The sequence below is a fragment of the Herpailurus yagouaroundi genome, unplaced genomic scaffold (genome assembly GCF_014898765.1).
Source record: "Herpailurus yagouaroundi ecotype Mexico unplaced genomic scaffold, PumYag 184, whole genome shotgun sequence".
Taxonomy (NCBI): domain Eukaryota; kingdom Metazoa; phylum Chordata; class Mammalia; order Carnivora; family Felidae; genus Herpailurus; species Herpailurus yagouaroundi.
Window position 1 is genome coordinate 21,241,877 of NW_024412415.1, and position 27,756 is coordinate 21,269,632.

General features: G+C 37.2%; 1 protein-coding gene and 1 long non-coding RNA gene across 4 annotated transcripts in view; both read right to left on the reverse strand.

The window, feature by feature from the left end:
- The window catches only part of PRTG (protogenin), a 142,003-nt gene that overhangs the window by 33,483 nt on the left and 80,764 nt on the right, over positions 1–27,756 (reverse strand). For all 3 annotated transcript variants that reach the window (XM_040492761.1, XM_040492762.1, XM_040492760.1), the window contains exons 12-13: positions 1,665–1,760; positions 826–1,012 (exon numbers count right to left, since the gene is read on the reverse strand). In XM_040492761.1, coding sequence (XP_040348695.1) covers positions 826–1,012; positions 1,665–1,760 — 283 coding nt within the window. The remainder of the gene's footprint in view (positions 1–825; positions 1,013–1,664; positions 1,761–27,756) is intronic.
- On the reverse strand, positions 23,559–26,198 carry LOC121041743 (uncharacterized). Its single transcript, XR_005795833.1, has 2 exons — positions 25,656–26,198; positions 23,559–25,409 (listed from the first exon to the last, which is right to left on the reverse strand). It is a non-coding gene; the product is annotated as an uncharacterized LOC121041743 (long non-coding RNA).

The following is a 27,756-nucleotide window of genomic DNA, read 5'->3' on the forward strand; positions in this document are numbered from 1 at the left end:
TATTTATCACCTCATTTTCTTTAAAACAATTTTTTAGCCTAAAAGATCAATCTCATTTGACTATTAAAATACTACATTTGGTATTATCCTATATAAATTAGCCTACAAGTTGCCTCTCTGAAAGGAAACTAGGAAATTAGCAGTATAGAAACGTCCCAATACAAAATGATTTCCTCTGAAATACTACAAGTCAAATAATTCTTTTTTTAAAGTTTATTTATTTTGAGAGAGAGAGAGCAAGCATGAGTGGGGGGGGTGAGGGGGGGCGGGTGGCGGGGGGGGGGAGGGGCAGAGAGAGAATCCCAAACAAGCTCTGTGCAGGCAGCCCCTGAGGTGGGGCTCCATCCCACGAACATTGAGATCATGACCTAAGCTGAAACCGAGTCATACACTTAACCAACTGAGCCAGTCAGGCGCCCCATCAAATCATTCTTTTAAATCATAATGATGGGCATCTTTCTAACTATAACCAAGAAAACAGAATACTCGTTTTATTTTTTGATGCTAGCATAAAAAGGGTCTTTTGTTTCTTCCTTTAACTATGCTAACTTTAGCCACTTGAAAGTAATACTAGCTTCTCATCTAATCTTACTGCATGAGGCGGGGGAAACAACAACAAAAAATCATTTACAGAAACTAACTGTCAAAAGATACAGTTTTCAGAACTCGATATGATAAAGATGCAAAACTCCCAGCCATTTTATAAGTAAGGGAAGTCCTGAGACAAGTGCTTTCAGGTAAAGCTTAAGCTGGCCGAAGATGGTAAGAAACATGTATGAGTGGGGAAAAGAGCAAAGAAAAACACTATTAATAGAAGCTACATACGTTTGAAGGTATAGAACCAAAGAAGCGTTCTGCAGGCCGACAGGGTTACAGCGGATGGTGTAGTTAATTATTTGTGCAGTGGTGAATGCAGGCCTCCTCCAGTGCAGGAAGATGGAAGATGAGGTGTTAGCCTTCGCATAGAGATGGTGGGGTGGTGGTGGAGGAGGAACCATGCGATCACGAACAGCTATTGAAAAAGACAATGTTACTTTACTGCATGGCATGATATTACTATAGAAAGTGGCAAAATGATAAAATCATAACTCCCCACAATATAAGTTGGCTGTAAGTCTTTCTTCCACTAAAGTGGTTCATAGATACACCTAGAGGTGTATCATTTAATTCTCAGCAACTCTTCCATGAGTTAGAGAAGGGATCAAATATTATCAATACTTAGATTGTAAAACAGAAGCACTGAGAAGTCAAACTACCAGCTTGAAACATCCAGAAGGCCAGCTATGGACTTAAAATTAAACCCAAACCCTCTTTAGTAGCAATAAGCCCTAACAGGTCTTAGCACAAGTAAAACTGAACAGAAATTGGAAGAAAGTATTAGCCTCAAGGTTAAAGCAGAAGGTATTCAGGGTTATTTTTCCCAGTTAAATTTCTAATGGTCTTTTGCTTGCAAAAGTAAAATAGGTTCTTATAATTAAATACATCTCACTTAAATATTTATTTTGAGCAGGTACTTGCTGAAGATAACTATGTTAGGCACCATGGAAGATATAAGACCACCAACGATTCCAACTAGTAATGAGACTTAAATCTACAGAAGGAAGAGGAGAAAAAAGACTGTGAACCATACAGAGTTAAAATGTGCTACCATAACTCTTACTTACACACGCATCCTGGAGTGCTGACTGTCTGGTCTGCCTGATAGCCATCTTCTATGTTGTTGTAAGCCAGTAGCCTCACGTGGTATTTTCTTCTGGGGTCTATAAAGAAACTGACAGGTAATAATTTGGTCCAGCCTTCTAGATATCACCAAAGGTTCTAGAACCTTTCTAGATTTTGGCTTAAAAATCTTCTGAATGCCTCGCAGTTTGAGATGTTTTTTTTCCTTTCCCTATCCTATATAGTGACTCAGCAATTCACCTTAGTATGACCTTGCTAGTGTGACTATTAGTTATTTAAAATTTTACTTAACCTCATTTCAGATAGTAACATTACCACCATTACTCTTCCTCCTCCTCCTCCTCCTCCTCAACTGACCAGAGACAGATTCTTGATTCTAAAAGGCAACCTGATGGATCACTTATAAGAGGTTACGTGACATAGAAGTTTTTTGTTTAGTTACTTGAGGGTGGCTAACTTGAAAGCATGGAAATCAAAGTGAGACTATTTCCCCTCAAAGGTAAGAAGAAATATAATCGTCATCCCTTGATACCTTTAAAAATTTTCATAACCATGCATTATTTATCTCAATGTGTGCCCTTTCCAGAATCTGATTTTCAAGCTGACCCCTAAATTCACCAAGAAAGAAGAGCTGGAGCTCCCTCTACTGGTGTTCATTCACAGTCACAATATGAAAACCAAATTCCATCCCATGCACACAAAAACAAAAACAAAATTTCAGGTTTTTGAGGATATAAATGGTTATACATTTTAAGTGATACATTTTAGAACATACTCAAGAAGTTTAATGATACAAATATATTTCAGTATGACTGTTTATTATAACATTTAATTATAGAATACTTACTTGGGACAAAAATAAACACTATTGAGAAATACTGTATTTTTCTCCCCCAGCTTTGTTGAGGTACAGTTAACAAATAGAAGTTGTATATATTTAAGGTATACAAGGTGATGCTTGACATATGTATACATTGTGAAGTGACTACTACAATTGAACTCATAAACATAGCTATCATCTCACATAGTTACCATTTTGTGTGTGTATGTATATTGAAAACAAGATCTACACTTTTAGTAAATCTCAAGTATATAATACAGTATTGAAAGCTATTATAGTCCCCATGCCATGATAGTACTTAAGATCTCTAGAACTTATTCACCTTACATAAGTGAAACTTTGCACCCTTGAGCAACATCTACACATGTCCCCCACCCCTGAGCCCCTGGCAATCACCATTCTACTCCCTGCTTCTATGGGCTCAACTGTTTTGGATTCTGCACATTAATGAAATCATACAGTAATTGTCTTTCTGTGTCTGGTGTATTTCACTATGCATAATATCCTCTAGGTTCGTTCATGTTGTGCAAATGGCAGAATTTTCTTCTTTTTTTTTTTAAGGCTGAATAATATTCCATTGTGTACATATGCCATGTTTTCTTTATGCATTCACCTGTCAGAAGACATATAGGTTGTTTTTATATTTTGGCTACTGTGAAAAATGCTGCAGTGAACATAGGGGTGCAGCTACCTCTTCCAAGATACTGATTTCATTTCCTTTTGATATATATCCAGAAGTAGGACTGCTGGAACATATAGTAGTTATATTCCTAATTTTAATGTATTCCCATGTAATACTTGTCTAAATTATAATAAACACAGAAATACATTCTACATTTCATAAGGGAAAAATCATCCTTTATATACATATCTCCAATGTGGAAAAACTTAGACTAAATGGATAAAAATAATTGTAGAGTGAATTTAAACATTTAAAAATCCAAAAATAAAATGTAAAGTTTATTAAAATTTTCAAAATAATTTAAGAGTTTGTACATTTAAAAACTGATATATTCTAATATTTAATACTAAAATGCATTAAAAGGAGAACAATTTATACAACTTAGAACATTTCTATATTTATTAAAAAGTAGGAAGACTAATATTTGATTATAAAAAAAATGCTTTTTGAGACATTATCTCATTTGAGTACAACAAAATTCTATAATATATATGTTATTCCCATTCTATAAACCATGGTACCAAGGTATTGACTAGATGTCCAGGGTTACACAAAGCTAAACTAAGATATTTCTATGACCAAGAACATATAGGGTCCTTTAAATTTACACAAATACATGGACTTTTGTCATAACAGGTAAGTCTGTCTCCTTAGAATGAGTTTTAAAATAGAAATGTTTTAAACCATTTTATAAAATAATTGCAGAAAACACAGAAATATATTTGGATTTCATTACTCAATGATTTCCAACATTTAGCACTAAAATTCTAAGATTCAAAGATTTCTGTTCAGATTAGTGGCTACTTAATTTTAATCTGTGTTCTTCTTTCCTTCCTCCTAATATACTGCTAAACTCCTTAGTCAACTGAATCCTGAGTGTCATCTTACCAATACTCCCTCTGAAGGGGTACAAATGGAATTCATTTGGCTCTCTGCAGTCTAGTTCTTCAAACATATTTATTGTCTCTACTCATCAGAAGAGTATATTTAGGAAAGTCTCCTGGGAGTGGGACATGATGCCAGGAATTAGGAAATACTGAAAAGGAAGGATGGATGAGACAGAGTTTGACTAAAGGAGCTCACATTCTCAAGAAGCCAGACATGGATATGGCCAGCTCTTACAGAAAGCTAATTTTTTTCAAATATTTATTTATTTTTGAGAGAGAATGAGAGAGACAGAGAATCCCAAGCAGGCTCTGCACTGTCAGCTCAGAGCCCGATGTGGGGCTCAAACTCACGAACCATAAGATTACCTGAGCCACAATCAAGAGTCAGATGCTTAACCAAGTGAGCTATCCAGGGGCCCCACAAAAAGCTGATTTTGATGAGGGTTATGAGTCTGGGTGGAGAAATTAATCTTTTTTTCCATTGTGCAAACAATCAATCAACACTTCATGAATATTTCTCTTCAATGGTTATTTTTAGTCCTAAAATTGATTTCATTTTCCCTTTTTCCTCTTTAAAAAAACAAGCTGTCTACATTAAATTCTAAACCCCAAATTCACCTTTTCTTGTTGATCAGACAGAAGAGGCCTGTGTATCCTGAGAAAATGAAAGAAAAGAGTTGCTCCCTGAACACACCCAGCACCTGTACGACCCACTCGGCATAGACTCTATAACCAGCCAGCATAAGGAGGAGCAGTCTTCTGGTGCCCATCTGGAAATCACCAAGTCACCAGAGCAACCATCTCAGTGCTGGGTTCCTTCCCCTGCTCGTTTCCATGAGATCAGGAAAAGGCAAGTTATTAGACTAGCAAACCAACCACATCAGGTGCATGAGATTCCTTTGTATCCACACACACAAAAGTACAAGATCCAGGATAATTTTGCAAACGGTTTTAGCGGAAAAAATTAGAACAGAAGACATACTATGTGGAAAAAAAAAATCTGAGAGAGAAAATCCATTTAATGTTTGTTCACATCTGATCAACTCTTTATGCTTTTCAAAGAATCTCATTAAAAAAAATAAAAGTGACAGGTTGGGGACCATACTGAGCAGTGGGCCATGTGCATTTGCCATGTGCTCCTGTAAGGCTTTAAGAAATAGGACTCCAACCTCAAAATCTAGTCGCTACATAATTTTGGTTTGTTAATCCAGAGACCCTGGAACAACATGGCCCATTTTTATGCATCATTTGTTAGAAATTTGATGTCATGGACCCAGGGAACCAGAGCCCTCAAATAATAATGTCAAGATGAACATTATCAGGCCATAGAGTTATCAGCTAAGAAAGAAAACAGAGGACACCTACACAATGAAAACAAAATTAAAGTTAAAAAAAAAACCACAAAACATCTGTTAGGACCAACTTATTAAATATAGTTAAATGCATAAGTAATATACCTTAGCATAAGTGACACAAGTACTCAAACTCTACAGTTCTGAAAAGACCCTCCATTGCATAAAGGACAGAGCAGAGACCCAGGATCAACACTGAAATGACACAGAGAACCAGTTTCCAAGGCCTGCTAACGGCCCTTCTCGAGTCAATCATTGCCACATATGTGGTGCTTGGTTACATGAGACTCAGCAGACTTAGGCTATATGTGGTTTAGGGGGAAAACAGCAGAGTCAGGAAGAGCAGCCACAAAGAATAGTACAGGCCTTCCCAAAACCCAGTGAGGGAAAAAGGAGAAAGGGAGAGAGTTGGTCCCATTTGCTTCAAAACTCAACACAAGGGGCATAAAAACCACTCATGAGAGTTAATTCTTAATGGTCTCAGGAGTGATGGCTCAGATAGGTAGTACTTGGATTTATGGTTAACCTTGCTTAAAGATTTAGCAATATTGGGGCGCCTGGGTGGCGCAGTCGGTTAAGCGTCTGACTTCAGCCAGGTCACGATCTCGCGGTCCGTGAGTTCGAGCCCCGCGTCAGGCTCTGGGCTGATGGCTCAGAGCCTGGAGCCTGTTTCCGATTCTGTGTCTCCCTCTCTCTTTGCCCCTCCCCTGTTCATGCTCTGTCTCTCTCTGTCCCAAAAATAAATAAAACGTTGGAAAAAAAAATTAAAAAAAAAAAAAAGATTTAGCAATATATAGAGATGAAAGATCAAGAAAGAAAGCTCAAATTAACACTAATCTCTAGTGAGTGTCAGCTTAAGTTAACATGACCATGGTCCCAGCCAGAATAACTTGTACCTTTTATTACAAAGTCAACCTTTGGCAGAAAAATGAAGATCTCCTTCCTAAAACATTGTTATGGCTACACCCCTTCTCTTTTCTCCTCTGGCTCTAGGACTTGCCTCACCTTCTTTCCTTTCTGATTCATTCTCACTACCAACCCTTCCACCCTGGTGTGTTTCACATCAGGAGGCGTCAGAACCAGAAGTCTGGTCACAGGTATCAAACAAACATTTATCAAGTACCTACTCAAAGTCAGGCACTATACGAAGACTCAAGGATTAAGAAGCCATTTTAATTGCTTTTAATTTCAGTCTACCAGAGTATAGACTGGCAAATGAATATTCTGTATGTATTATTTACTAACCATACAGTCTTGAGCATATTTTTTAGTTTGCTAAGCCTTGTTATTTTCATTTGGAAAACAGAGATATAATCCCTTACAGGGATTTTAAGAGTCCCAAATGAAATTATGCCTATTAAAAACTCTGTACAGTTCCTATAATTAGTAAACGTCCAATATTATTGTTGTTATAATAGTGAGGAAAGTTGCCCAGGAGAGCAGAAAAGATTCTACCAAGAATGTGGTGCACTTAAACTTGGGAATCATCTTTGTGAAGGTAAATAAATATACAGGCATGGTCGAGAATCCAGAATGTCAGTAAATTAGCTGTTAGCAAATACTAATGCTGAGCTCCAACTATTCTCTGCCCTCATTAATATTCCCTGGTTTGGGCAGCAGGAAAAGGCTCCAAGTATGTGTCTGACATGTATTTATGATTGAAAGAGTTATGTTCTGTGTTTATGGTCACTAAGAATTCTTGCTGTTTTGGCAACCATGTCACATGGTATATAACACTCTCAGTTTCAAAACCACCTTCACCCACAACTTTCATGTTAATTTAATACTCTCTCATCTGCTAACAAAGAAACTACCTGATGATATAAATTCTTTGGGAAACAACGTAATAGATTTCTTCCCTAATGGAAGAACAGATTGTTTTATGAAATGGAAATATGGAAGTTTGAGGACTAGCATTACAAACAGCAAGCAGATGGAGACAACAAATTCAGTTAATTATAACCAGTTTTAACAATTAGGTATTTATTACCCTCAATGACTACAACTCAGAGCAAGAAAAAAAGTTCAATAAAATGAGATTTGCCATAATGCCAAAATCTTTTAAAGATGTACTGATCAAGGACCTAAAATCCATTCTAAAACCATATGATTTAACAATAATTGCACATTAATAGTATCTTTAGACATCTTAAGTAACCTTCAAAAACTGTGCTATAATATACCCAATTTTCATTGCATATATGTTCCCAAAGACCACAAAACAACAAAAAACTCAGGTCTTCCAGTGCTTTACCTGAGTAACTTGCATTTCTCTTCTCTAACACTAGATGGCATCTATGTGCCTATATGGAGAGTGATGGCCCCCACTCATCCAGCTAGCGAAGGTGGGAGCCATTCAGGTACCAGCTAAAACTATGAACGAGCAATTCAAAACAGGTATGCATGATATACGGCTGTTGCTTAAGCTTCACCAAGTGAAGGCCTGCATGAAATGAAAGGCAATGAAAAGAAAAAAGGGTGCCTTGGATTAGTATTTGTCATATATATGAATATTTCACATGGAGTTTATAAAACCCTGTGAGCTAGGTTATTGCTTTTGTCACCCGACCTCTATAGAGAAGGATGCTGAGACAAACAGAAGACAACTTTCCTAATGACTCAACGCTACTTGGAAGCTAAGATACAGTCTAGCACAATCCTGACGGTCTGTGCTGTCAGGCCCAGGCTGCGTGGATTCCAATTCTAACTTGGTCACTACTGTGCAACCTGGGGGAAGTTAATTTCTCTTTGTATCTTGGTTAAAATCACCTGTAACATAGCTATGATGACAATAACACAATCTACCTCTCGAGGCTGTTAGGAAGAGGAAATAAATTTATTCACAAAGTTTTTACAAGAGTGCCAACGTATAACAATAATGTTATACTGATGAAAACATTAATAGTAATAAAATAATTATTATCAGCAACACATAACTCCAAATCCCTGCTCCCTCTCAGGGAGAAGGGCAGGCTGGCATAGTGATTAAAGGTACAGACTCTGGAACCAGACTACTTGGGTTTGAATTGAGTTTTCTCATCTGTAAAATGGAAATTGAATGGGTTTATATTTGTAAAAAGCTTTTTAAAATGCCTGGCACTTAGGAGATACTTTTCAGTAATAAATAAATAAATGTAGAGGAGAGGGCTGGTTTGAGAATTAGGGAATTTGGATTTTAATCTTCGATTTTGTAGTTGTGTGGCTTCAAAGGCAGTCTCCTGGAACTTGGTATCCTCATCTTTTTTTTTTTTTTTAATGTTTATTTACTTTTGAGAGAGAGAGAGAGAGAGACAGAGACAGAGTGCAAGTGAGGGAGGGACAGAGAGAGAGGGAGACACAGAATCTGAAGCAGGCTCCAGGCTCTGAACTGTTAGCATAGCAGGGCTTGAACTCAGGAACTGCAAGATCATGACCTGAGCCGAAGTTGGACACTCAACCGACTAAGCCACCCAGCCGCGCCTCAGTTTCCTCATCTTTAAGATTAGCAAATTAAAATAATCAGTTTGTTTCAGATTTGTTTCCATAGCAGTGTGTTAGGGGAGCTAAGACAAAAGTACAAATAATTATGCAAGACAGGAAAAACTGCTACAAAGAGACCTGTTAAAGCTCTAAGGGAATTCAAAAGAAGGAGAGGTTACTGGTAGTTTTTTTTTTTTTTTTTTAGGAGAGGGAGGCTTCACTGAAGAAGTGCATGTGAGGACAATTTAATTTTTATAGTAAGCACAGGGAAGAAGAGAGAAAGGCCAAGGATAGAATATAAGCAAAGGCTCAGGGACAGGAACATGTGGATCAGGGATGAGTAATGGGGAAGAGTTCAATGAAGGGTGCATGAGTGAAAGTCATGTAGAATAGTTAGGCTAAGGGTAGATCTCAGAGCCAGGCTAGCCATTGTGGATTTTGTTATACATACACACAAGATGGCTTGACTAAATGAAATTGTTGAAAGAAGGGATTAATGAGAAGGAGTCTGAAAGCTCCCAAGTTTCCAGCCTGTGTTGACCAACAGAAATAGAAGAAGATATGCTTGGAGGAGCCAATGACATGCTGAACCAGAGATGCAAGAGGAACCAAGTGGAGGTGACCAGGGGTGTAGGCTGGAGCAAAGTAGTAAGGATGGAGAACGACATTCAGCAGTCATGTACACAGAGGACGGGGTACCAAGGAGAGAAGAGACAGCAGGGACTAGAAACCTAGGTGTGAGATAGGAAGTGGTGTTAAGAAGTCATGAGGAAAACCCGGAAGGTATAATATCACAGGAGTTATGAGAAGAAGATTGGTTGGCAATGTCCAGTGCTATAGAGAAGTCACTGAGGGTAAAAGTGATATCTGGTATTTATGTCGTTTAACAGAGTAAATTCATCAGGAAGGGGTGGGGTTGAGGGGGTAGCAGAAAAGCGGTGGGACGCTGGAGGCACAGCAATAAAAAGCAGAATGTAAATAAAAATGCATTATCTTCTGATATGCAGTATCATCAGATACTGAAGTATCTTCTGAAAATAAAAATGTTTACAGTGGTATCTAGCTCTATGTGGTAGCAGAATTTTTAGTTATTCTGGTTCTTATATTTCTACCTGCTCAATAATAAATATGAATTTCTTTGGTAATAATAAAACAGTACTTTATATGTATTATCTTAAATGATCTTATAACAGCCCTATATATTAAGAATTTTTTTATAGACAAGGATACCTTCTATGTAAGTAAATTTCAATTGTCATTTCAAAATTAACCACTCTTCTATACAGAATATCCTAAAATGTATTTCAAACTTCCCAGATCCTTTAGTATGTTAGAAATAACCAAAACTTGTTTTGATTCTTCAAAATAATCCTTATTAGCATCAATTACTATAGCTTCCATAGCAAAGAGTGGTTGGTTGGTTTGTTTTTAACTTATTTTTGTTGACCTTCAGCTCCAATTCTGCTTCTGGGCCTATTTTCTGAAAAGCCAGGGGCCCTATAATCACTAATGTTTGAGAAGCCAGATAGCAAAACATGTCGGAACATGTGTAAATTAAGAGAACACATTCTAACAAATGGCATCGTTTCTTACTGAGTGGCTTCATGACTTAAACCTTTTTTGTGACTCACTTCTGGGTTTTAGGTGATCTTTGAAGTAGGCCCGGATCGGGTGGGTGATATTAATATATATTCAAATTAGCCAAATACACAGAAAACAGAATAATCAAGAGTTGTAAATATTAAAGAATAAATTAACTTTAAGGAGAAAACATTTAAGAATTCCAGTCTTACCAGATTTTGATCATTGTTCTGTCCTTAAACTTCTCTAAGTACAACAGGTAAAAATCAACAGACTCACTTAGGAAGTTTCCACACCATACCTTCTTCCAAACACTATGGAGGCCAAGTGTTCTCTGACGGAAGATAAACTCAGACAGTAAAACTGACAGATTCAAACTTTAGTGTTTTGCTCTAACACCTAACATTTCCAGAAGTCTGGTCTCCTGGAAAATGCATAATAGAAAACCATTATTTACAAAGTATTTAGCTGTGGACCAACAGAAGGAGAGAGTGTTGGCGTCATGAAAACCAGGCCTGTTTGCTTGAGCTGTTGTGTTGGTGAGGTTCCAGAAGCCTTCAGAAGAGCCAGGCCAGAGTGGACAAGTCCAGGGTAGATAAATGAAGTGAACACCTGAGGTCAGGACCATGAAAAAACGTTTACCTGACATGAATAAATACACCTCTGACATCATTTCTAAATTTCAAATATGAGTAAGACTTAATGAATTTTATTCCCCATTCTTCCAGGGAAAACTGATCAGGTGGTGGGGAAAATAATTTTCCTGAGACCAAAGGAAGATAAAACAACTTCATCTACTTTGGGACAGTCCCTGTCACTTGGCTCAAGTTAGACGTGGAACACATTTGATACAATGTCTTAGGAAAATACAAAGCATTATTTTAAACATCGCCATGCACTACCTTAAATGATTTACGTAAAATACCACTAAAGAAAGCTTTGCTTATGTTAGCCACAACGTGTCACACTTAAGATGGCTTCAGAGTATTAAAAAAGTGTATCAAATAAATTAGACTATATATGCAGAGGTAAGCAGCAATCTGAAAATTTGCTGATGTAAAGTCACTGCATGTGAAGTCTGGAAATGTTGAATTAGGAAATGCTCAGAATAAGTGACAAAGGTGAAATTCTGAAGGATGAAGCCTAGTGTCTGGCCCGATGTACATTTTTAATTTAATCTTTTGTGTTACAAGGTTTTGTGCAGGCCTTTTCAGGGCCATTGTTCCCCTGTGGTCTGACTGGAGAGCCCCTAGGTCTGGCTAGCCAGGGTGACTGCACTGCCCCCAAGCCTGTCCCTCCAACACAATACCCCCCATATAATTATTCAGAGAAGAGGCCAACAGTATGACTGCTGTGACACCTGGGTCGTGGCCTCTGACACAGGATCTGGGGCCAGCCCAAGTCTGGTCCAGCAGCAGAGGAGCAGGAAAAATGCTAAGGGGGATGGGTGGGAAAGGAAAGCAGAGTGAAATACTCTGCTTTAAAATGTGATGTTTAAACACACAGTAACAAAAACACAAATCACATGTGAACAATGTGATTCGCCTTCAAGTTATCCAAACGTTGTTAGGTTTGTACATGTTTCTCCCATCCGAGAAACTGAGGGAGAAACCCTAGGGACATGACACGAGCAGGCCTCTTTCAAGCGGGAATTCTTTGTCTTCTGTCATCAAAGTTAATTCATGGAAAAAGTTAATTCGTGATGGTTAAAACAATGCCTGACAGGAGGGTGCTATACGCTGATTTAAAAACAGAGGTTTTCAGCTAAAAAAAAAAACAACTATAAATTTTACTTTAAGCCTTGATTAAAAATTTCATCCTCCTTTTGTTTATAAACTGAATCTCTGTAAGGCATTGTTAATGATAAACATTTTTCCTATCACATTATAAATTTAAAGGAGTTTTATTATGCTCACTATGCTGAAATGTTGTAAGTCTGCCCTGTGATAATACAGAATATTTGAGTGTAAAATGACACAACAGCAGATGGAGTGGGCACTCCCCCACTCTCCAACCTACCCTACATGTTCTGGGTAACACCTTTCTGTGGAAGCTGATGGTAGAGTATTTGTCTAAACCTGAAATGACTCAGTGCCTTTTGTTCTGCCCCCCTGAAGGGCCTTAAGACAAATAACACCTCTCACTCCCAGTGAAAACATCCCCTCTCCTACTGAGTGTAGGATAATTTAGAAGAAAGTTCTTTGTACATGACATTTGAGAATCCGTTTCCTACCAAAATAAGTATACCCTATTGATAATCTCTATTTTAAAAACCTCCCCCCGCTCCCCAAAGACTGGGATTGTTTTGCAAAATCCAGAAGCAAATGGCTTTTTCGATCATACTTTGTTCACTAATATTTTGTTCATGTTATTTTCTGAACATGTGATTTCATTTTTATACATCTATCAGGCTTTCAAGACTTCTTGTAACAACTATTTTTCATTTTTGACAAATGCATTACTTGAGGCTGTCTGGATAAGAAATACTTGGTGCTGAAGATTCCTACCTGAATGTTGCCATGAACGTTGCTGATTTACATCCAAACCCTGAAAAATGAATTTCCCACAAACACGGTTTTTGATCTTTTATGTTCTTTTCTTATGATACCCCTTTCCCTTTATGAATCCCTGCAGAAGAAAGGCACCTCATTGGTCCAATTTTGCAAGATGAGACAGCAAAGCCACCACATCATCAATTAATGGAATGATGTCAATGGTTGATACTTCCTTTGGGGTGGGGAGGAGAAAAAGGAACACTTCAAAAGAGCAGCGGCTTCACGGTCCCCAAATTTATGATAGCTTTATGTGAACAGTACTAATGAGGCTGGTCCTTTAAGTCCTGAATAACTTAAAAATGAATAAAATGGAGGGGCTCCTGCCTGGCTCAGTTGGAGCATGCACCTTTTGGGTTGTGAGTTCAAGCCCCACATTGGGCAGAGAGCTTACATTTTTAAAAAAATTAAAAAAAATTTTTAATGAATAAAAAGCAGTAATTGCTGATTATAATAATTTATAAATATAAGATGAAAATGTCTTAGAATGGTAGAGCAGATGCTGCCTCCTAGGACAACTTAAGGGGCTGTAAAATTTACAAATAAAGTTTACTTAAGAAAATGAAACAAATTCCTTTAATCATGTTGCTATTTCTATCCCGAGCAATTCTTATACTAAAAACATCCAAGTACTTGACTTCTGATACTGTAGTCGGCTTGGCATTTGTTTAAGTAGCTGCTCTGTCTGCCAGCACACTCACGCTGTCTGTCTCACATACATTACTGCCTTACAAACAATATTTTTATAGACTGACAGAGAGAGCCTATTCATGACAACCAAACTTCCCCTGAAGCCACGAAATAAATTTCCTTCCAGGACTAACATTTCTCTGTTTCACTGTCATGGGCTCGCCATGCCATTTTGACCCTTTTGTGAGGCAACATGAAAATACCATCTATCATCTCCTGAACCACGGCGACTTGGTCGGAGGTGCACAGTTTCATTGCAAAAACATCTGTGGTTTGATAACCATTCCTCCAAATCTCAGCCCTCAGCAGTAAAAAGCACGCTTACAAGATGGGAAGGATGCAGGTAGACAGCTTGAAACCAATCTTAAATTTCTTCTCAAGTGGGAAATGCAAGCCAGCGAAGTATCGGCCTCATCAATCATAGTGATAAAACACAATTGTTATTTATGTATGCCTCCTTTAGAATTCACAAGAAGCACTGTTACAACAATTTATTTAAACTTTGCTGAATGTATCACTCTGAAATCAATGTTAATGTTAGCAGATAAGGGAATTCTGGGAGTTTTTTGATACAAGCAGGTGTAGGTCATTACCATGTTAATTGCCTATAAACAGCCTACTCAAATTTTATATAAGCCTTAAATCTTTCAGGTATTAAGACACTGAAGATCACTGAGGTACTGGAAAGTATTCACTGTATCTTAAAATGGTTTTCAACACATATAATAGAGAATCTCAAACAACTGAGCATACAGAGTTAAATCAAAAGGATTTTCTGATAAATAAAACATTGAACAGAAGATCCAAGGTTTCTTATACTTAATATCTGTTATTTCAAACAATATCTATTGTTTTAACCATGTGCATAGTCATGGTAAACACATCCCTAATTTGGAGAAACTGATTAAAGATTAAAAACAGAATACTGGGCATGTTTTACCTTTTAAATTATTTTTTAAACATTTTGATGATATGTTTTATTATTCTCTTACTTGCATGTGAAAGTAAGTGAACACATACATTTTCTTTTGTTGAGCCATCATACTTCACACCTAAATACTTGGACATGCTTCTCCTGAGGGCAAGGACATTCTCTCCTACATAACCATAGTACCATTATTAGGTCCACCTAATTTAACAATAACACGATTTAATCTAATATAGAACTCATTTTTGAATTTCCCCAATTGCTTCCAAAGTGTTCTTTCAAATGCTCCCTTTCCACCAACACAACTGAGAGTCACATACCGCATGTCATTATCTCCTTCATCCAGAATCACTACTGTCCTTTTCCTACCTTTCCTAACAACGACTCTTTTGCAGAATCCAGTGTAGATGTTTTGGAGAATATCTCACAAACAGGGTTTATCTATTTGTTTCCTCATTATTAGATTCAGACTCAACGTTTTTTTTGGTAAGACTACTACATCAGTTAGATTATGGCTTTTTATTAGGACAATAAAAAGAGAAAAGCACGTATTTTGAAGATTCTTGAAAGATTTCTAGAAATATCTGATTTTTTTTATAAAACAAAAAAGCTTATTCATTTATTTTTTTATGGGTAATTGGGTTTTTTTTATTAGTATTTTAATTTACACCCATGTAGTTAACATATAGTGCAACCATGATTTCAGGAGTAGATTCCTTAATGCCCCTTACCCATTTAGCCCATCCCCCCTCCCACAACCCCTAGAAATATCTGATACTTTCTATGTAAGTAATGCAAATGCAGATTTCTTTTCTAAAAAAAAAATTCTCAATGAGTCACACTGAACTGCCAATTTGTAATATGCACACAGCATGGGAATAAAGCATACAATGAACCAGGGCCACACAAGTGTGCCAGTGAGTCAACGTGGGAAAGAGAATATAATTAATACAATCCCTGTAATTTCTCAGAACAGAAATGTGCATTAGCAAAATGAGAACAAGTGTCTCCTTACTTCTTAAAGTTTCCAGAGGTTTGAAACGTAGTATCTATAGTTTTGTGGAGTCAGAATCGAGGCCCATCTGCCAAGAGTTTTCTTCTGAGACAAAAGGTCATTTTATGAAAAGAATGGGAATGTATTCAAGAAAGGGAAACACACTAAAACCACCCTAATTGGCCATCCAGATGGAGAAAGGTGAAAGTTCAAAAAAATTATTTTAATTGTTTCCTCCACTAATATCTCTAGATCATTCAAAACCCTATAACTTGTCAAATGATGCTAGAAGCCACAGGAATCTTCTTTCCTTATTATGTTAGGCCCTTGTCAAGCATAAGTTATATGGTTTCAATACAGATTCATAGAGAATCTCCAACAATTTGAGTATATAGAGTTTTTCTGGAAATACTGCATTTTGGGAATTTAATTAATATACTATTATTTCTTTTTATCAAAAATTTTGTTTTAATGTTTATTCATGTTTGAAGGAAACAGAGTGAGCAAGCAAGCAAGGTTGAGCAGAGGAGGGGCAGAGAGAGGGAGACAGAATCTGAAACAGGCCCCAGGCACAGCCTGTCAGCATAGAGCCTGATGTGGGGCTTGAACTCACCAACTGTGAGATCATGATCTAAGCTGAAGTCACTTAACCAACTAGCCACCCAGGCACCCCTATTACAATTTTCTCTGAAACAGGCTCCAGGCTCTGAGCTGTCAGCACAGAGCCCAATGCGGGGCTCGAACTCACCAACTGTGAGATCATGATCTGAGCTGAAGTCGGACACCTAACCAACTGAGCCACCCAGGTGCCCCTATTACAATTTTCTTCTAATAATTAAAATATTGTATGCCCCATAGCTAGCAGTCTTTGTGGTTTGTTTTGGTTGCCAGGAAGCTCACAGCTAAACTTACAGTTGCATTTCTAGCAACTGTACAGGACCTTATGGCATGCAGTAAAGAAGTCAATATCCTGGTTTCATCAGTTTTCCAACTTTTACTTACCTTTGCTCCAACTGATTCACGTAGGTATAGTCAATTAAAAAAATACTGTTTGTTTCTCATTAGGATCAAATATTTGTTACAGAAAATTTATAAAACTCAGACAAGCAGAAAAGAGGAAATAAAAATAAAATATCCTAATACCAGAACCCAGATAGCACTTTTAACATTAGGTTGTATGTTATTTTCATTCCCCTTTCTATTCATATACACACATACAAAATATTTTTTTTATTTACAGCCTGCTTTTTCCACTTAATATACTGTGAACAAATATTCATGTTATTAAATATTCTTCTAAAATATTCCTTTAAATATCCACATTTATCCAAACTGTATGGATGTACCACAGTTTATCTTACTAAACCTCTGTAGCTGAACATTTAGGTTTTATCCAGCTTATAGCAATTACAAATGACCCTGCAGTGAACATCCTCACGGTAAATTTTTTTTTAACGTTTATTTTTTGAGAGACAGAGTAAGAGAGGGAGGGGCAGAGAGACAGAGGGAGACACAGAATCTGAGGCAGGCTCCAGGCTCTGAGCTGTCAGCACAGAGCCTGACATGGGGCTTGAACTCACGGACTATGAGATCATGACCTGTGCCAAAGTCAGACATTCAATTGAAGGAGCCACCCAGGTGCCCCAAACATCCTCATGGTTAAATGTTTGTGCATGTTCATTATTATTTTATCATGATAGGTGTATACTAACGGAATTACTCTTTTAAGAGTATGCATATTACAGCCCCCTCCTTTAGTGTTACTCAGTCATGCCTAAAAAGTTGTGAATCAATTTACACTTTTACTACTATGAATGTTGCTTAATCCCAAACCCTTACAAACACGGAGCCTTATGTCACCGATTCGTTTTTTTATTTAGTTGAATTTTGTGTTTCTGTACTGAGTCACTCCAAATCTTTCTTCAAAAAAGATACAGGAGATACATACATCTGAAATGATGACTCATTGCTTCTCGGCCTTTTGGCTACGATCAGGTGTGTGAAATAATGACTCTAGATAGATATATTTACACTATCTCCCAGAGAGATGCATACACTGTGGTAATCAGGCAAACTGTGCTGCCTACAGTCTGCACAGGCTTCTTATCATTAACATCTTGGCATGCCGAGAAAGCTAAGATGCCATTTTAACCTTCAGCTGAAGCAAGAGTTCTAGTCTCTATATTAAACCAAGGTAAAGATCAGTGGAGTCCGTTATCTTGGCTAATGCAAGAGGCCTCCACTTATGTAGGGGAGTCTACGTTGTCTGGGATGTTACCCAAAGTCTTTCAAGATTTCAAATATTTTAAGATATTTGAATAGAAATATTTATAAAGAGTAGAAAAATATGTAAAATTTCAATAAACTCTACCAGCATTATGTTATCACACCAGCTTATCCAAATCAACTGATAAATCAGATTCTTTAGATAGTAAGATACTCCAGTATTTAGCCTCTTCTGGTGATTTAGTCCATGACTATCATTTATGCTATGCCTTCTTTAATTCTTTCATTATCCCATCAGGGTCCTCCACCCAGTTAAACTGTTATCCTTCAGATACCAATGAAACATCAGTTTGTCAGGAAATCTACCCTAACCTCCACCCTCATGCTATTTAGTGTCCGCTATAACATGGTCTTATAACTCCCTATGCTTTTCCATCACAGCGCTTACTAAAGCTTGTAATTATGATTTCTGTGGTGATTTGGCTATTTCCTCTTCTAGACTGTATAGCTTTATAACTGGGTAGTTACTTAGAAATACCTGATGCAGTAAGTTAGAACAGTGGTCTCCAAATCTTTTTATTTCACCTTCCAACAGTAAAATATTTTTCTAGCATGCATATTTATAACATATATACCTTTATTTATAACATATACATGTATTACTGTCCTGATATACTATGCATGTTATGAAATAAACACATGCAAATATTTTTAAAGGATAAGCTACCAAAATATTTCCTCCTGTAATGGCCTGTCTTACAGCTCCCATCTACCTTATGGAGTGTGTAATTAGTACAAAGCTTAAAATTTTATTTGCATTAAGTTTTTTTTTTTTTTTAAAGAACAGGCTTAAAACAAAAACAAAACAAAACCAACAAGTACAATTACAGCTTTACAACTAATTTTTTTTTTCTATCCACCCTGAAGTTTCTTTCATGTGCTAATGGTAGTATTTAAAAAACCTCTTCTCCTTTAACTTACTTAGATCTTTAAGGACCTCACACATTTAAAGACTTTTTACATTCACCAGAAACTTCCACAGTGGTCTGAGGGCTGACAAACAGTATGATTAATGGACAGTATTGATTTAATTTTCTACAAGAGTTTTCCGTTCTATAAGGAAAATTGTTCGTAATTCACGTCAAACTTTTTGCCATGTTTACAGATTCTTAAAAATAGAATAGAAAGCGTAGTGAAGTTTTTCCTTCATTCAAAAAACACCATTTGAAAGTTCTGGCCTATAAAACAATCAAGAGCTGATCAATGGCTAGGAGTATCTTCCTAAGACCAAGGAAACTGCTTTTATTTGTCACCATTTTAATGAGGTTTTACCAGCACATATAGAAAGGAAACAGGAAATAAAACAGTAAATCAGTTTAATAAAGAAGCTTCAAAACATAAATACAAAGTGTTGTAGAGAACAATGGGATATTTTACAAGAAAGATACATAAAGATTCAGTATAAAGTTTCTAGTTAAAAACCATTAAACAGATGTCAAAGTCTTTAGATAGTAAATTATTAAGGTTTCTTCAAATGTCTTAGCAAAAGGAACCAAACTAAAATTTCTTTTTCTGGAGACAAAGAGTGGGACTAATTTTGTTCTCAGGGACTTTTTATACTTTGTATCTGAAGAAAAACTTAACATATAAGAGCAAAACAACTACTGATTCTCATTCTCATCCATATTTTGATAGTACCTTTAAAAAAAAGAAAGTCTTCTGCTGTTTCGCTTTCCTTAAAGGACAGATATTTCAAATGGAAATTTAATTTAAGGGAGTCAACAGGCAGGGATCTTTGCTGGGTAGAAAAGGAGACGAAGAAGGATGCTTTGCCCAGGGCATCCCTGTCTCAAACTATTCTAACATCAGACCCCAAACTTAAATGACATGAGACTCAAAACTGGAAACACATCACGAATGGTATTTCACTTTATAGACTAGTAAAAATAAAACAACACACTGCCACTTGAAATAATGGAACTTCCTTATCCTGCTTATTTTCTCCATCTCCACAGGAGCCTTACTTTAGGGCTCTTTTCAGTCAGGCATGTGAACGAGGTCCGCAAGTACTGTAAATCTTTACCCAGAGCCAAAGGTCATAGGGTTATCTGTGCTATGTAGTTTTAGGCTAGATGACTTTCTTTACTCTTTTCTTTCTCTTTTTAAAGCAGGAAAACAAAACAAATGCATATTAATCAGAGCAAGCTAATTTAGGTACTAAAAAAGTTCCTCTTCTACAGATAAACTGCTTTCTCAAGAATCCACTAAATATCAACTTTTCAGGCATTCTACAAAGAGAAACCAGATGTAACAGAGCCCCCCTCCCCACCTCCATTGTCTGCTAGAAAACTTGCCACACAGCTGCTAAAGCAGTAAAACAACTTCAAACCTACATGCATTTCGTTCTTGGGGGAAAAAAAACAACAACAACTTGGCTTTATCTTAAAAAATAAAGGGTGGGGGGAGTAGCTGTTTATCAGTTTTGTTCACATATTACACTGCATTTAAAAACAAGACAGATGTTTTTCACAGAGTGTACATGTTTTAGAGCATTTTGGAAAGCTGATGACTATTCAAGACTAAGAATATAAAAGCCCAGGAAAATTCATCAACATTCTTTTCTCAATTATTTTTAGGGGTTTGATATGGAACTTTATTATTTTTTTAAATATGGTAAAAAATATTTAAGAAAATGCAGGCATTTATTGCAGCCTTCCGTCTCTCTCTCTCCAAAATGATCTTTCTAAAGTGAGAAATAAAATTGTTTGGTATAACGTCCCATAGGATGCCATCACTACAATTCTGATACAGTACAATATACAACAAAAGAATAGAAGGCACTGATTCTTTCAGGAGGCACTGTCATTTTAATGCTTTTCACCATCCTCCGAATTTAAGGGGCAAAAATGCAAATTATGGTAGTAGTGCTACTGCAGTGTAAAATATCTTCTGTAATTTGTTACAAGATTGAGTTTGGAATTTGCCAACTATACTTCTCCCATGACACAGCAGCAATGATTTACCTGATCTTCTTTGCTTCTTTCTTATTTAAAATTCCTCTCTATTTTTTTTTTTTTTGTGGCAAGTAAGAGAAACTGATAAATGTTTAGAACTGCACCAAATTAAGATTCTAAGTATGACCTTATCTATATGGAAACTATACGAAGAATTTCAGTTTCCCAAGGTCTAGGAAGGTGATTTTTAAAGAAGACTGCACTCAAAGTGATTAACACAGAAAATGAGAATGTTCAAAGTTTCACATAGTAAGAGAAATTTCAATGAGATTTGTTGGGTACCTCACTTTCCTGAAAATGACCTAACGTCCTTTGGTTTATAGCTATGCTGACAGAGGTTTCTTCTGCTTAAGTTTTTTTCTCAGTTTCTTTCAAGGTAGCTAAAGCCAGAAAGATGCCAGGTCTCTTGGAGCAGGACTGCATCAGTATGCAGCCTTAATTCCAGCTGTACACTGATTCCCCATTTCAGATCTTCTGAAATCTAAACATATATTAAGCTGCTACAGTAGTATACTAACCTCAACTCAACATGATCGAAACTCGACTCAGTATCTCCCACTTCCCCAAACCTGGTCTTAATCCTGAAAGCCCTACTCCAATTAAAGTTCCATCCACCCAGAGCTCTTGGGAATCATTCCAACCTATTCCTCTCCTTAATCATATTTATAAAGAGCTACTAGTTACTGAGCACCTAGTCTGTACCAATAAAATGTGCTGAGGGTTCCACATACACTAGCACATTTAATCCCCAACATCCTAGACATTTACAGCAAATTGAGGATCATGAACGCAGAGTGACTTCACCATGATCACATTCCTGGTGGGTGGGGAGCTAGGACTCAAATTCTGGCCATCTGATCTCAAAACCCAGGCTTCTATTTTAATTTCTAAATGTATATACACTTAAGCTGACCTTTTTTGGTGTACAGTTTTACTTAACAGATGTACAGATTTGTTAACCTCCACCACAATTTGGATACAGAATTCCATCACATCAAGAAACGCTTTTGTGGTTCCCCTTTGTAGTTAAATCCTGCCCTTACCTCTACAATACAGCAATCACTAATCTAATACTGACTTTTCAAAGATGTCATATAAAGGCAACCATGCAGATTACAACCTTTTGAGACTGGCCTCTTTCACTCAGTATAATGCCATTGAGATTCACCCACAAATCCTGCAAGCAGCAATATAGTTCATTGCTTTTTATTGCTGCATATTTCAATTGTATGAATATACTGCAGCTTGTTTATCCATTCACCCATTGAAGGACATTGATTGTTTCCAGTATTTGGGGTGTAATGGAGCTACACACTTGTGTATAGGTTTTTGTGTGAACATACATTTTCATGTTTCTAGAGGAAAGACGTAGGATGGGACTTCTGAGTCGTATGACACAGACATACTTCACTTAAAAAAAAGGTACTAAACTGTTTTCCAGAGTGGCTGTACCATTTTGCATTCCTTCAATAATGCATAGGACTTCCAGGCAGCCTGCATCCATGTCAGCACTTGTTATTGGCAGTTTTGGCATTTAAACATTTTTCAGTCATTTTAATAGGCATGTAGTGGTAGCTTATTATAGTTTAAATTGTTAAATTTTCATTTATTTCCCTAAAGGCCAATGATGCTGAATATCTTTTCATAGACCCCTTAGGTGTCACTACTGTATCTGAAGTCCTCCCATCAGGCCATAGGTAGCCATAGGTAACCAGTTAAGTCCTAACTGTTCTACATCCAAAACAACTTCAGTCTGCCTTATGTCCAATAAAATACTGCTTTAGCTCACATTCTCACCATCGTAGATTATTTCAACAACCATCATATTGTCTTCTGGCCCTTACTCACTGCATTTTCTACACCCATCCCCAACACTGTCATTACCATTTAGCTTTCTAAAACAAGGGGCGCCTGGGTGGCGCAGTCGGTTAAGCGTCCGACTTCAGCCAGGTCACGATCTCGCGGTCCGGGAGTTCGAGCCCCGCGTCAGGCTCTGGGCTGATGGCTCAGAGCCTGGAGCCTTTTTCCGATTCTGTGTCTCCCTCTCTCTATGCCCCTCCCCCGTTCATGCTCTGTCTCTCTCTGTCCCAAAAATAAATAAATGTTGAAAATAAAATAAAATAAAATAAAACAAGCCATGTTCTATTCTCATTTAAAAACTTTTGATGGTTCCTCATTGCTTGTGTTGTAGGACAAAGACCAAATCAATTATTAGGGTACACAGGACTCTTAAAACATGGGTCCTGTTTAACTCTATGGCTTCAGTCTCTACACCTCCTACCTATGTAACCCCTGTTTTAGCCATAAAACCACCAATGAGGCTACTTCTTTAATCTTCTTTTTTGTACACTGTAACTTCCTGTAATTGGAGTGATTTTCCTCCATTCTTTACTAGGCAAACCACTCTCCATCATATGGTAAAAATTAGCCATTTATCCTTTGTGCTTCTAGAACACTCTGATTATACCTCAATTTTGTCTATTAGCACATTTTCCTATGAATGATGATAGTTCCTTCATGCTCAGCCTAAATGCTTTAGAAGCAGGCATGCCATCTTAATGCTCACATTCTCTGTTCCCAGTACAGGATCTGATACAGAGTATGTGCTTTGAAAAAATATACACTAATTTTTAAATTTTAACAATAATGGAAAATAAACCTAACTTCCACAATTAGGATGGGTAAACTTTATTATGAAAATTTTACGAAACAAGACATGACAATTACATTGGTATAGATAGCAATCTCATGTCATTAAACCAAGTTTTGTGAAATATATATTGTATCAACACTAAAATGAGAAAATTTGCATTTTTAATTAGCTCTATCTTCTAGGCAATGTCTTCAAGAGGTGTTAGGAAAAGAAATCACACAACTCAAAATTGCATGCTACAAAGACGGTTTCAATTTTGTAATTCATTTACTGGTAATTAATTTGCATGAATTTAAAGTTAACTGTAGCCCATTATCAGTAATTTCTAAACTGAGTTCATCTTCTGATTTGCAAGGCCACTGAGCTTCTGTGTCCTAAGCCTGTCCAAAAGAACAACCAAGCAAGCATAGAAGTGTTTTTATCTGAGGCCTATGGAGTTCCATAAAACACTGTACTCACTGTATTCACACAGTGTTAACAAGGGCTTTGTAAACAGTATTGTAGCTCTAAGAGCCTATACTAAAGCTCAATGATAGCAGCTGAATGGACTCAAAAATATTCTTCTTTTGAGTGACCACTAAATGCTCTTGCATTCACACTGTGGCTTCAAAGAACAGTTGATGTTATGGGTTTATGGAATCCATGGCTATATTTCCTTTATTTTCTTGTTCATTTAAAAACACGAAATTTAATTAACTTAGCAATACCACAGTTGCCTAAAATGAAATGTACCAAATCAAGAGTAATTAGGTATTCTGAGGGGGACAGAATACATCATTAGATTTGTGACTGCATGCCTCTTGAGAGCTGACGCAAGCAAAGGAAAGGAGAAATTAAAACACTTTAACACAGTTACAGAACTGACTTAAAGACAAGCATAAACCAAACATCCAAATACCTTCACTTTATAAAACTGTAGGGTATGTGTGTGTGGGTATACACATATACCCATGTATATACATGTATATGTATATACACATACATAAACATATACATACTTATAGTTATGTTTATATATATAATATACGTTTATATATTTTTTATACAGTGATTATAGTTTCCAAGGGTTGAGTATAAACTGATTTAAAACAATAGAACATGCTATTTTCTAAAGAAATCTTTATTATTTGTGTGCATGGAAACTGCCATGTACAATGGGACTGCAGCAAACAGGGAGGGTAGACTTTTGTAGCATCTCTGAACCAGAAAGGAAGCGAAAAAGAAAGCTCACAAAAACCTCCTCTTTCAGGGAAGAGGCAGTTCTGAGCTGTTTCACATCTTCCCTCTCCGCATTAAATTTTACACACTGCAACAGAAACATATTTCTAAATATAAATCTAATCAGGTCACTTGCTTGCTTAAAATCATTTAGTGTCTTCACACTGCCCTTAGGATAAAGACCAAATTCCCTCATGTAGCTTACCAGGTACTGGCTTCACTTTGTGCTCATATAATAATACTTCATTTTCTCTGGAACATGGTCCCCCTCACTTCCTGAACAACTCAAGTGAATTTCACCATTCTGTGACCATCTCCTGGGTTCTGTCCTTCTGACAGAACCCTCTGCAGAACCTTCTGGCAGAACTCTCTGCCTCTGCAGAGGCAGGTTTACTATGAAGTTGTGAAGCTTAATTTTCAGAACCCTTCACTTGTATGAAGCCTACACCTACAGTGTACAAGGCCATACACCAACAGTATACTTTTAGATTATTGTTATTTTATTATGTATTTGTTTACTAGTTCCCATATAACCTGTACCTGCCCCTGACCCCTTGCCTAATGAGTCCTACTCATCCTTTAGATTTCAACCTAAATGTTACTTCTTCCTGGAAGCCATTCCCATTCCAGCCCCGAAACAGGTCAGAAACACCTGCCTAGGGGCGCCTGGGTGGCGCAGTCGGTTAAGCGTCCGACTTCAGCCAGGTCACGATCTCGTGATCCGTGAGTTCGAGCCCCGCGTCGGGCTCTGGGCTGATGGCTCGGAGCCTGGAGCCTGCTTCCGATTCTGTGTCTCCCTCTCTCTCTGCCCCTCCCCCGTTCATGCTCTGTCTCTCTCTGTCCAAAAAATAAATAAAAAACGTTGAAAAAAAAATTAAAAAAAAAAAAAAAGAAACACCTGCCAAATGATGTTACGGAGATCTGATGTCCACTATCAAAAAGTTCATCACACCATATTTTAGATGCTTATTTAACTGTTGGTCTTCCTCCTAGACTCAAATACTATGACCATGTCTACATTATTATGGCAGTACCTAACATTTAGACTATCATATACTAAGCTTGGTAAATATCTAAGAATCAAAGAATGAACTTGTGAATGAGCACTCAGTGGCAGACAAAATGCAGGGAAGAAGCAGCAAAACTGGAAGATTATACCTGAGAATCTGTGATTCATCTACTCCCTGGATGTTTGAGAAGAAATGCATTGACTGAAGGATGATACCCATGAAAGGCCATTTTGTCCCCCATGTAAAAGTCAAAAAGTATGGGGAAATAGGACTAGAAACAATATATGCAATAAAAAGTGCAGTAAAGGCAGACTTAAGAGAGGCTTAGTGTCAATAACAATTAAAAACTGTAATTGGCCTGCAGCTCCTGGGTGGCTCAGTTGGTTAAGTGTTCAACTTCAGCTCAGGTCATGATCTTGTGGTTCATCAGTTTGAGCCCTGTGTTGGGCTCTGTGCTGACAGTTCAGAGCCTGGAGCCTGCTTCAGATTCTGTCTCCCTCTCTTTCTGCCCCTCCCCTGTTCACGCGCTGTCTCTCTCTCTCTCTCAAAACTAAATAAACATTAAAAAAACAGTAAAAAACCAAACCAAAACAAAACTGTAATTGGCCAGACAATTAAAAGAGTCAGCAATTTAGGAAGCTAGAAGGCACAAAAACAAATTCTGAAAGATTTCTAACAAGAATAACAAACTTAAAGCTAAAAGTTATTAACTTATAAAGAATTGATATCGGCTATTTTGAAAAAAACATACTAGGTCATCTAGACCTAACTTTACCAAGCTTTAATGTGCATACTAAGCACCTAAGAATCCTGTTAAAACTGAGATTCTGATCCAGTAGATCTGGAGAGGGAACAAGGAAGTCTGAAATTCAGCATTTCAATAAACTTCCTGATTATACTGCTGATCCTAAGACTGCACTTTGAAGAGCAACCACATTAGAGTCTATACCTGATGAGAAACAAAGGACACCTACCTAAACAGATTCAAACTGAGGAGATAGGGAAACATACAAATGGATGTCAAAAGAAAGCTGGAGTAGCAATATTTACATTGGGCAAAACAGACTTTAAAACAAAGGCTATAACCAGAGTCTACACCTGGAATTGGCAAAATACACTAATATGGTCTGCTGCCTTAGGGCCAGCCTGCCAGTTAAATGGTTTTCATATTTTTAAAAAATTGTTTTTAATTTATTTATTTTGAGAGAGACAGAAACAGCATGAGTGGGGGAGGGGCAGACAGACAAGGAGACAAAGAATCCCAAGCAAGCTCTGTGCTGTCAGCGCAGAGCCCTACGCAAGGCTTGAACATATGAAACCTCAAGATCATAACTTGAACCAAAACCAAGAGCCAGATACTTAAACCACTGAGCCACTCAAATACCTGGTTTTTAGACTTTTAAATGCTCAGAAAATAATTTTAATAATACTTAATGATACATCAAAAATACATGAAAGTCAAATTTCAGTGTCCATAAACAAAGTTCTATTGGAATATAACCATATTCATGCATTTATATATTTATTTTGGCTGCTTTTGTGCTATAGTGGCAGAACTGAATACTTGTGGCAGACCTTATGGTCCACTCTGTATTAGTCTGCTTGGCTATCATAACAAAATAGCACAGACTAGATGGCTTAAAAAACAGAAATTAATTTCTCACAACTCTGGAGACTGAGAAGTCTAAGATCAAGGTCTGGCAGTGTTCAGTTTCTGATGAGAGATCTCTTCCTGACTTGCAGACAGCCACCTTCTCACTAAGTCCTTGCTCACACGGTAGAGAGCTCTTGCTGTTTCTTCCTTTTCTTACAATTCACCAGCCTATCATAGTAGAGCTCCGCCTAGTTTAACTCTCGACACCTACCCAAAGGCCATATTTCCAAATCCAGTCACGTTAAGGGCTAGGGCTTCAACATATGAATTTGATGGGGACATAAATATTCAGTCCACAACACCCACAAAGCCCAAAATATTTACTATCTAGCCCA